Source organism: Periophthalmus magnuspinnatus, chromosome 1 (assembly GCF_009829125.3).
Source record: "Periophthalmus magnuspinnatus isolate fPerMag1 chromosome 1, fPerMag1.2.pri, whole genome shotgun sequence".
Classification (NCBI taxonomy): Eukaryota; Metazoa; Chordata; class Actinopteri; order Gobiiformes; family Gobiidae; genus Periophthalmus; species Periophthalmus magnuspinnatus.
The window spans coordinates 8995140-9007440 of record NC_047126.1 but is presented as its reverse complement, the minus strand read 5'-3'; the positions used below and the strand labels follow the sequence as shown (position 1 = coordinate 9007440).

The 12301-nt window shown below is 39.4% G+C and overlaps 1 protein-coding gene across 2 annotated transcripts in view; it reads right to left on the bottom strand.

Annotated features, from left to right (window-relative positions):
- prkcaa (protein kinase C, alpha, a) overlaps window positions 1–12301 on the bottom strand; it is a 98951-nt gene that overhangs the window by 37246 nt on the left and 49404 nt on the right. For both annotated transcript variants that reach the window (XM_033991827.2, XM_055227906.1), the window contains exons 4-5: window positions 4443–4554; window positions 1670–1798 (exon numbers count right to left, since the gene is read on the bottom strand). In XM_033991827.2, coding sequence (XP_033847718.1) covers window positions 1670–1798; window positions 4443–4554 — 241 coding nt within the window. The remainder of the gene's footprint in view (window positions 1–1669; window positions 1799–4442; window positions 4555–12301) is intronic.

The window sequence follows — 12301 nt, the reverse complement described above, 5'->3', positions numbered from 1 at the left end:
CCCGTTCCTGCTCACCACTCCGCCCGCCTGGTTTGCCTCCCGTGTGTTTGATGAACTATTGACTCTTATTATTTCACAAACTGTAAAATTGCCCCGAGTCTGCATTCCTTGCTCCGCTCCTGCACCTGCCGTTACGACAACTTCATAACTCTATTTGCTAATTCTTCAACTGTAAATGTATTATGGCCCATGAAACTTAGCAATAATTAGACTTGAGCAGCTCAGTTTAAAAGGTAAAACAATTCTTCTAGGAAAAGATGGCAGCAATAACTAAAAATGACACACAGAAGTAATAAAAATCATGTCCAGGCAGTGCAGATATGATAACAGAGGTCATCTTCAGTGTACTTTGGACCATATTAATAATATACATGTTGAGTAGACACGAGTAGATATTGAGTAGAAACGCTGGCCAGCATGGAGGAAGTCGTGACAGTTTAAAAAGAGTAACAAACCCAGGCCCACGCAGCAGACCACACAACAGAGCTACATTTGAATTTAGGAATCCCGAGTGTGCTGTAACTGTGAAGTCCCCCACTCTAACAGTGCTTTATGTGAGACGTTAAACGCAGCCATTTATCAGAGCCTGGTTGATGACTAAAACTGCACCATCAACGGCAGCTACGGATAAGACGGCATGGAGTTCGAATTCAGGTTATAAGCAGCAGAAAACATGGGGCGTACGCATTACATCGCCTCATGTGACAACCATAGACTATAAAAAGAAGTGGACGAAGGGAGTGCGACGTTACTCATAGCGTTCGGCTCCAGTCAAATGAAGCTCATCGAGGCTAGCGGTTATGGGGGCGAATTTGGAGACGATTTGTGTATTAGGAATTCCGACAGCGATTATTATGGCGACCAAACAACCAATCCAGAGTGAGGTTGTTGAAGGTAATGCCTCTTCTCGTCAGCACTGTTGGTTTAGCTTTGCAATGCTGTCAATCAAACCTGTTCCTAACGCTAGATGGAGCGACTTCGGTGTAAGAAAGCACCCGATTAATGTTCATATCTTCAGCTATGGAAACAACAGTGAAATAAAAATACCAGGATCATGTCGAGTGGGTAAATACGAATATTTTAAGGCCAAAATGACGAGCCTGACAGCAGCAGTTACAGAGAGAGGGGCGACAGTTTTTCAGTAGTGCGTTTTTTAGTAAGCCCATGGTCACTTCCTATTTCTAACACAGCGGCTAGCAGGTTGGCTATGTCCATTTATATATACAGTCTATGGTGACAACTGCAAAAGTGTTATGGTGAGCGCATCTTTTCACCATCTTAAGTGATCTATTGACCTCAGCCCGCCCACGTTTGCCTCTAAACGCTACTAAACGGCACGATAATTGTGGTGACACTTCTGGCTAAGTGAGAATCCCATTTATTTCAGTGGAGAATTTAGGAAAAGTTTTGCCACTAACATCTGATATAAAGTAAACACTGAACATGTGGAAAAAAATATTCAGTGCTCATGTGACCAACAAGTCAACACTGCACTAATTCTCTGGAGGCTTTAAAACAGCTCTGTGATCCCTGTAGAATTTATATTATTTATAATATTTGCTGTCACGATCAGCAGCTCCATGCAAAATAATACAACCCAAATGATAATGACGGTGCCCAGAAGAGGGTAAAAAGCTCCTCTGTAGATACATTACAGTGATAGACTTACCTGTGACCTGCAGCTTATCATCGCTGACCTCCACCTTCAGGAAGACTCTGCCTCTCCTCTCCGTGTGGTCGGTCCCACACATACTGGGCACATTGGTCACACACTTGTTGTGTACATTCATATCACAGGCTGGAGAGAGAGAGGAGAGAAGGTTAAGGTTCTGTTTCAGTATGTTGCGTCATTTTAATTTCAAACAGATCAAAAAGTGATGGTGTTTATGGACAATGGATGTAACTGAATACATGTACTGAAAATGCATACTCAGAATACTAATTTTGAGTAGCTATATTTCAGTGCAGTTACTCTTTCATTTGGTGGTATGAGAGTGCAGTTATTTTCCTAAATGAAAAGGAATACAGGGTGCTTGATCATGCAATTTGGCTTTGGATAACAAGGTATTAGAGAGACAAAAAACACAAAAACACAGCTCTTGCAGTGTGTGTGCAGTTTTTCCTTTTCTAATTAGACATAACAAACAATGGATCAAAAATCTAACTGTAACTATATGTTTTTTTCACTATGATATAATACAACTCAGTGTAAAGTATTCAGAGTATTCAGAATACAGACTGGACCATGCACCAGAATACATTATAAAATACATTTTTATTCAGTATTGTGTAACTAAATACATTTTGAAAGTATTCTTCCCATCACTGTTTATGGATAACACTGTGAAATGTTGTATTTTGGTTTTGAAGACAATAACTCAGTACCTGAGAAACCACAGTCTCAAAAACAAACCCTGTGTGAGTCATAATGTTTTGCCTGAACCAAACACACACACCGTCTATTCTTTGTACTTTTTAGGACAGACTTTTAATAAATGCATTTTTGTTTTCGAGACAAAGCAATTATAGTAAAATACAGTAAGCTGCTTTGCCCGGGATAAGTGTCTTCCATTTTATTTGAGGTCTGGTGTACACAGCAGAAGCAATATTAGAGGATTTGAGCACTCGTGTGCAAGACGATATAACAAGGTTATGACCCAGATTTAGCCTGATGATGTCATACTTTTAAGTGGGAATGGTTCATCGTAGGAGGCCTGGGTCAGAGGGCGACATGCTCTGAAACATATTACACCACCATCGGAACACTGTCAGAGTATGAGTGATGTGTGAATAGACACTAATGAAAAAGGACAAAGAAATGTAAGAGCTGTTGTAATAAGTGGTGAATAATGAACACAGAAGCTATTTAAGGTACATTATGTTAATAAAGTAATGCAAAATTAATGAAAGAATAATAAGGAGGATATTACACACACAAAAGACAGTCTAATCAAAGAGGAGGCTGCTGCTGCACAGTGATCACGATGAGGGGCTGGGGAACAGAGAGCTTCCAACACATGCACCGAACAAGCAGATGTTTATTTGAACTGTTTAACTAAAGTTTATTTTAAAAAATGGCATAAGAGTGAAACAGCAATACAGAGAGTTGAGAAATAAATGAAAGAGGCCGGCTATTACAGACATTGTAGTTCACAAAAACTCAAGATGTGGTTTTGTAGACTTTAAAGATGCACAGTGTAACTTTTCTAGAGGACGGTGCATCACCTGCTTGTCTCCATGGAGATATTAATGATGTGCCTGGAATGTTCCATAGCATGGGATCAAACTCATCTATGTATGGATTCAAACAGATGTTTTATTGCTGAAAAAATCATGCACTGTTACTGTGAGAGGGGTTGCCTCTACATAGATTTGACCAGTTACTTAATGCCCTTCCGTGAAACATTCTAGACAAAGCATTAACATCTCTATAGAGACGAGCAGGTGTAAAGCCTGGTGTCCACTGCACGATTTTCTTCTTATAAGATTGTTGGGTGTCACACGACATGAGGAATTTAAAACACACTGTGTGAGTTTAATCTCTGTCCCGGTCTCTCTCTCAGACCTACAACCCCCCAGTTTTAGCTAAGACTCAAGATTTTCCCCAAGACACGAAATCTTTTGTCACAGATGGTCAAAATTGTGCAGTGGACAGCCGGCTTAAGACGCTCCTGGACGGTCATTTGTTTGATCAGATTATGAATTTTAAATGTTGCTGAATTTATTTGAATTTTCTTAACTCGTAACACGTTTGAATTGTTTTTATTTTGAATTTCAGTTGATGAAAAGTATACTATTTTTAATGTGTTTAAAAAAATAAAAAATAAAAATCACCTCGTAAATAGCACAAATATTTTTAAGCCTCAGATTCAACAGTCAAAATTTAGAGTGTAAAATTCGCAGGGAAAAAATTCAAAACAAAGATCCAAGCTAAGGTTTAAGCAAATCGATGACGTGTGACTGAGGAGGACAGACTGTTTCTTTTTGGCCTTTCTCTTCAGTGGGCGGGACTTATAGTTAAGGAATCAAAGAGATGAGATTTTGATTAAGCTAATTCTGACCAATCAGATTGATTCCTGCAGCATTTTCTGGTTGATACTAAGTTAGATCGTCTTACTTAAGATTGATTGTTCCGGCTTTGGCATCTTGGATCTTTGCTGTGAAAATTTTCACTGCGAATATTACACTGAATTTTGACTGTTGAATTTGAGGCTTGAAAATATTTGCTGAATATTTAAAAGGTGAAATTTTTACTTTGAATTTTAAAATGTCAGCAACAAAAATTCAGAATAAAAATAATTAACTTTTTTTTTCAGAGTTAAAAATTTAAAGTCTAGAATAAAGTGGTATTTAAAAATCAAAACCTGATGGAACAAATGATCTTCCTGTCTACATAGTGCGCCCAAGTTAGCATTGTACACTCTAAAGTGTGCAGTACTCACAGTCACACTTCATCCCTTGGTGGATGAGGCCGTACAGCAGAGACCCACAGTGGTCACAGAACGTGGGGCTGCCATAGGTGTGGATCTTGAACTTGTGCTTTGTTCGAGGGTCCTGGAATACAAACAAAATTGCAAACGTTATGACAGTCTGGTGGAGAGGAGTGAATAATCCCACCAAAACAACTGGTGGTGTGTACAGTAGGAAGCATGGTGTTTGGACAGGTTTATAGGAATGAACGGATGAGCACATGCGTCCTGCTCAGGTCTCTGCACTGACTCCTGTGGCTCAGAGAATAGACTTTAAAGCAGCTCTGCTTGTGAACCAATCTCTCCATGGACCAGCACCAAAGAACATCTCCCACATGTTAGTGCCATATGAACCATCTCACACTCTGACTTCAGGTACTGACCTCCTGCTTTAGTCCAGATGTAGTCCTGGTTTAGTTCTGGTTTAATCCTGACCTCCTGCTGGTGCCCAGAGTCAGGACTAAACACAAATCAGTGTTTCAGTTTTATGCAGCTAAAACTTGGAACAATCTTTCTGAAGATGTGAGACAGGCCTCTATTTTAAATCCAGGCTCAAAGCGGTTTTCGTTTAGCCGTGCATATGACTGAAAAGATTTTTTTCTACACTCTTCTCTTTTAATGTCAATTTTCTGATGATAATTCGTGTTTTGATTTGTTGTATTGTGATTTTAATGTCCTTCTTATTCTGCAAAGCACTTTGAATTACTTTGAGTATGAATTGTACTATAAAATACACTTGTCTTGTCTAGATGAAATCCTGGAACCCTGCAGCGTCACAAATTGAACTACATATAGAATACAATGAGTTATACAACTAGACGAGCAACAGCGCTAGTGAACCCTGTCATTCCACACTTTCCTACATGACCTTATTTAATATAATAAAAATATATAGAGTTCCCAAAACCACAGAGCGACAAATTATTCATTGAGAAGACAATGGCGCACTTATTGCTGATTGCTAACAGTTGTGTTTTTAAAATAGCCTTTACAGGTTGTGATTAAAACTAATGAAGAAGAAAAGTAATGAAGCTCTACAGTCAGAAGAAGATTTCTGAAGCGTTTCATTTTGGAGATAAGTCAGCAGTCACAGTCTATTCGTTTTCAATTTCTCGAGTGGGTTGGATTCTCACGTTGTCACTTCTTTTATTAGGTTTTATGAACTGTAAGGGAAAAGCTGTCGTTTTCATTCTCATTACACTTCATTCTATACGCTATATTGTTTAGGCTTTAGTCTTCCTCTGGTAACACTACGCTCTAATGGTGTGTATAATGTTGGTTTATTAGAGTTCAATAAAAGTACTCTCTATCTGAATTATGACTCATCTGTTTTCCAGTTTCCAGAGTCAGCACTTAGATTATATTACAGGACTTGGACTGTGGCTGGGTTTCCTTTGGCAAAGTTTTAGGGAAGTGAAATCTAGAGGAGTCCGCCAAACTAACATTATTTACAAAGTGACCTATGTACTGATGCTCTATATTTTTGGCGTTGGAGAGGGTATAGGCATAGAGTGTATATATAAATGGACATCTCGTTCCAAACAGGATGTGATCACCAACATACTTCTGGCTCCATCCAACTCTAATTCACTTTACATCAAAAAAATGTCGGTATAGGTGAACTTTTGAGCGTGTGACAGTGTGTATATGCCTGTGTCTTGTATATGTCACTTTATGTCTCGTGTAGTGTATATTCTATGTATTGTAAATGTCTTTAGTGTACTGCCGCACCTGTTTTGAGGACCTCCTTGAAAACTACATGGTTCACCTATTCACGTCAATACAATTTTATTTAAACAGCACATTTAAAACAACTTCAGCTGATCAAATGCTTCACATAAAAGTCAACAAAAACAAATACACAGATGACACAATACATAGGAAAAGAACAATAAAACACAAAGATATCCTGTCTAGCTAGTATTAAATGCCAGGGAGAAGGGTGGGTTTTCAGTCTAGGGGTTTATTTTCCTATTAAATAAATACATTGTGTGTGTGTCAATCCTAGCAAGTGAAAAAACATGAACGCAAATAGACTTGTGGTAGGATTAAAGGTGGCTTGTTAGCTAAATAAACAAACCTAACCTTTAGCAAATGTTTGTGGGTGTTGAGTAAACATTTAATGCTTTATCCAAAGTGTTGAACGAGATGAACCAGTTTATCACTTTTTTGTAGTAGTATGAATAACTCAAGTCAAAAGAGTCACATTTTAGTTATCGTAAAAGGCTGTGTATTTAAACGCTCCCCTGCTGTTTGTCTCATTTTGTCTCATTTTGTCTCATTACTGAGGAGTCAAATTCAAGATATTCAAGTTCAATCCCTCTCTACAAACTATCGCAGTCCCTTCACCACATTCACAGCACACTCCAGGTCAGACTGCTTCTTATTACATTTCAGTTATGGAGTCCTCAGGAACAGATGAGTCGGCACATAATGGATAAGGCGGAGGCTTCAGCTGGGCCCTGAGAGTAAGGTAGATATACAATGTGGAACAATAAATGAAAGAAGCTTGACCCACAGGAAATAAATCATGAGATAAGCAGAGGTGAGTCTCATATCTCAGGCCGAGTTGGCAGATTCGCTCTGAGCGGCGCCACACTGATGATCAATGGCACATTTACTGTTTCATGCTTGGGCAACAGTCACTAGAGCGAAAACTGTTTGTTTTTTTACACTCTTCGGTTCACCGGTAAAGGAAGTGTTGACTACAGCCCTAAACCAGGTATAGCTCTAACGTAGAACACACATTATTAGCGTGATTGATGTGTTCCTTTGCAGCACACATGTATTTTTAATGTCACAATAAACAGCGAGTGCGTTTACCTGCGCTCGAGTATCCTGGTTATAAACCGTATCCGGGTTATGAAAGTATTCTGGATATGATAATAGACCATATAAAGAAGTGGATTAAGTGAGTGTGACATCACCCAGCGCATTCAGTCAAATGAAGCTCTTCGAGGCTAGCAGCTATAGGGACAAATCTGCATCATAGCAACCAAAGAGCCAATCTGGAGTGAAGTGGTTGAAGGTAACACCCCTTCATACATGGTTAAATTAATAACTTCTTAGACTCAATACAGATGCAAACTAAGAAGTGAAGCGTTTCATTCTGCTCTTTATTTATTGCAGCCCATGATTTTTTATTGTAAATTTTTGTGGATTAAATCAACTCTTGGGTTTTTGTGTCATTAGTCTCAATATTATCGAACTTCAAAATATGTCATGACAGGCCTAGGTTTGAGTCATTTTGGGAAAGTTTTTGCTCCTACTGCATCTGTTACTTCAGTTTGCACATGCTCAGTAAGATCTGTTTTGAGAAATCACAATGTCCCACTGAGAGTATCCTGGGATAGTATCCTAGTTTTCTTCAGAACTTAGATGATTCATAGCCACTTCATACGTTTATACTCAACAAATTTTAGTTAGTTAGACTGTGTTTGGGAACGTGATCCAAATCTACCTAGCAACACTGACTACACAATACCTGTTTTGGCCTGTCTTATAACTTCATTAAATAGGTCAAACACAAACTGGCTGGACTGGCCCAGTGGCATATTCAGGGTGTACAGGTCCTTGTATTGGCTAAAGACAGAAATGCCGTGCAGAGAGACAGGGAGCCGGCCTGAGAGGCTCTGACAGCTGTACACGTGTCCACCCACACACAAACTGATCCTGAAGGATTACCCTCCACCTCGACCCCTCCAGCAACAACACCAGCGAATGAGAGAGGCCCAAATACGACAAGCTTTTTTTTTTTCATTATATTAAAAGTCCTATATTTTGCGAAATGGACTCTTGAGAGATTTAAGTCATGTTATAATGTTGTTATCTCATCAAAAACATAGCCGGAGTTGAGTTTTGTTTCAATCATACATTTCATTCATGTAATCCTTTATTATTAGTCTGTCTACATCTCCAAAGCTCAAAACGCTGTGTTCCACCTTGTGATGTCACGAAGCGGTAGTTTTCAGCTACCTTTTACCTTTAGTTCAGTTGAGATCAGCAAATCCAAGACTGAAATCATCCAAATGATTCCAGTGTAGATGTATAGAGTTCACTTCCTGTATCACCACATGACATCACAAGTTGGACCAGAGTGTTTTTAGTTTGAGAGAACTCAGCCTAAATATGCAGGGTTTGTGCGTTAAACTGTTAAACATGTGCAAAATAAACAAAACACAACTCCGAGTATGTGATGAGGAAACAACATTATAACCTGGATCAAAAAATAATATGGAAACTTTAAGTAAAATTAGCAAAGAAACTACACAAGTACATTTTTACATAAGTTACGCAAGTTCAGATCAGGGAGAAAATATTGAGTCAAAACTATAACAAGTTGGTAATTGCTGGTGACTGTGTATGTTTCTTCTAGGAATGCATTTCTAACAACATTAATATTGTTCGCTAGTGGAACAATAACAATACGATGGCTATGGGCTTTTCCTGTTAAGTACTGAATCATTACAGCAGTAGTCGCTCATTCTAAGGCCATTACATCCAATCTTAGTGAAGATTAGCCCGAGCATGCTGTAATCTGAGACTGAGACTTACAAAGAAGAACGCTTGTCTTCAGTTGACTGCGCACATTTGGCTGTCCATTTACTAATGCTTCTCCCCGTTTGCTCCAGTCTAACCCTGTGGCCTTTCCCCACTACCACAGCCTAATTGGATCCTAACGGGAAATCCAAGACAAACAGACAGAAAGGGCCAACAAGAACAGCAGGAAGACTGGAGAGACGGGAGCATCAGGACCGGCGAAACAAAGCCAGCGTTCCACAAATGTAGAGATTAAAGTTTATTCTTCCTCTTATAGGGAGCCATTTTGAGGATGGCTGGACATTCAGAGATATTATATTTTGTTAAATTGTAACTTGCTATGACAACAGCCCCTTTTCATCATTATGAAACCCATGGATGCCAATTAGGATGTACTACTTTGATTAAATATCCATCTTTTATCTACATAAATGTTGAAAAAAAATTGTTAAAGATCCTATATTACATAAAATGGATTCTTGTGATCTTTTAGCCGTGTTATAATGTTGTGACCTCATGAAAAACATCCCTAGAGTTGTGTTTTGTTACATTCAAGTAATACTTTGTTATGAGCCAATTTCAGGATAGTTTGTGTGAAATGGAGGATCCGGATGGAGCAGTGGAGTGACAGCGGCTGGAGATGAGCCCGTTTGTTTATAAAACGACAGCGTTAGTGGAATAACGGGACTATTACACTTCAGGGAAATACAGGATGTGGATCTGATCTGCATTTGTGAGAGGTGAGTGTGTTTAAGCGAACGTTTGTGACACATGAGGCTGCATTATAAGTGCACCCGTCTGACCAGTACACTGTTGCTGTTAGTTTCTCTTCATGAATGTACCTTTTGTGTAGTAAGTGCATTATACAGGTATAGAGCTGTCATATGTCACTAGATGCATAATACTAAATACATAGATAACAATAGTGCTGAAGGCTCAGCTGCATAAATGAGGTGTAGGAGTAGGACAAATACAGTCCTACAAATACTATGCAGATCTAGGCTTCTCTAATTTGACTCCAAAATGGCTCAATATATAGGCCTATGCATTTAATATGTCGGTAAAAGTAACTATACTAATTTGCAATCTAGTTTGTATAAAAAGTGGTGTTATTAAACTGTTATAGACTAAATATTGTCCGCTTGCCCACTCAAAAAAGTCACCTCACGCTCCTGCAACACACTATATTTTTCTGCAAAGTCAAACTAAAAAACAGAACCCATTCAAGACACTTTCACTTCCCATCATCACTGCCCACCAAAATCTTGAATGAAAAGCTTCCTCAGCGTCTCCCAGCCCGGCTTATCCACTAACAAACATTCTTGGGGCTGCTGGCACACTGTCACATTGAACTAGGAAATACCCCATTATTAAGTCAAAGTAAACACGGTGACAGCTACGCCCACCAAGCGTATTCTTAGACCGGGGCTTTGTAGTTAGGATACAGAGACGCAGAGCAAAAGGTCGACAAAGGAAAGGAAGAGAATGAGAAGCCCGATGTTGTGTTGTCATGTCAGCCAATTAGTCAGCCCCTTTGTAATGATTTCATTATAGAAAGCTGGACGTAGAGCAGAGTCCAGGTCGCTAACGAACCGGGTGACAGGACCATGTGGATAAGGGGGCGCTCTTTTCAATCAAATGCATTTAGAGTAGCTGAATAAAAACAGCAGAGTTAAACATAATGAAAGAGTAAAATGCGCCACAGTGATAAACAGATGGTCGCAGCATTTGCATCCATATGGCTCCATAAAGCAGAGAACACAATTATCATCTGTCCGGGATCTGAGGATGAAGAGCTGTGAACCTAAATGCCCCAATATACACGTGGGTTTCAGTCAAATAATTCTGCCATGGCTTGAAATCATAGACTGTATAAATAAATGGACATAGCTAACCTGCTAGCCGTCACATTACAAATAGGCGCACTTCCAGCTCCATTGATCCTGGCTCTGATTCATTTTACATTGAAAAATTGTCACCTCTCTCTGTAACTGCTGCAGTGAACCTTGTCATTTTGGTCTTAAATTGACCTGATTTGACTGACAGCGTTGCTAAGTGCCTGCTTCCTGCTAAACCAGCGGTGCAGGTGCTACTTTCAGAAGACTCCCTCTGGATTGGCTCTTTGGTTGCTATGACACTCGCAGTCATAATTCCAAATGTGGAACTTGGCTCCAAATTCGCCCCTATAACCGCTAGTCTTAATGAGCTTCCTTTGACTGGAGCCCAACGCTATGGGTGACGTCACACTCACTTAGTCCATTTCTTTAAATAGTCTATGCTTGACACCCACAGGGAATAGGGAAAGAAGAAAAAAGGATGTTCATCTGCCAACAAACATGAAACTTGTAACCTGCACTGGCTCCCTGTTTCATGTCTGGTGCAACTGAAAATGTTATTGTGTTAAATGTGTGCACTCTATGGGTCCTCTTTATCTGAGGGAGTTACTGCAGCCCTATACTCCACCCAGAGCCCTGAGGTGAGCTGTGCCTGCTGCTGTGCCCAAAGCCAGGCTCAAGACCAGAGGTGACAGAGCCTTTTCTGTTTAACGCAGTTTAAGACTAGACTGGGAACCCACCTCTTCTCCCTGGCATTTAATACTAGCTAGACAGGATATTTTGGTGTTTTATTGTTCTTAACCTGTGTATCGTGTTATCTGTACATTTGTTTTTTATTGACTTTTTATGTGAAGCACTTTTGTCAGCTGAAGTTCTTTCAAATGTGTGTAGAAATAAACTGGAACTGAATTGAACTGAACAAAAAAAAAGTGTAAAAGTGTGCTATTTATGTCGTTTAGCTTTTGGTTGATTACACAAGACTTGTCGCTCCACTTCAGGTACAGTACAGTGAATAGCACTGACATTTTGAAAACTATGTGAAGCCACAGAAGAAATACAGCATGACCACTGAGTAATATTAATAATGATCACAATACGAATCCATCTGGCTCTCATTAAACCATCTGAGCTTCTCTCGGCTGATCCCTCGCTGTGTCCAGGAACAAAAACTTTATAATCTTTATTTAATCTCCCCACCAGCAGCAAAGCCAGGATGATTGCATATGATATTGGAATACGAGAATGTACAATTAAAAATACATTAATATATATTTTTAGCAAACCTATAAGTGTCAGTTAAGTGTTCAGAAACAGTAAAAACGCAGGGTGCTTGTGACCTTTAGAGCTTAAGCCAGAGTCACTGAGCGCTTTCACACAGAGTAATCTCTATTGTACACTGTCTGTCTTTGTCATTCTATCTTTTACCCATCATGCCCTGCTGTGAGATGACATTTTAAG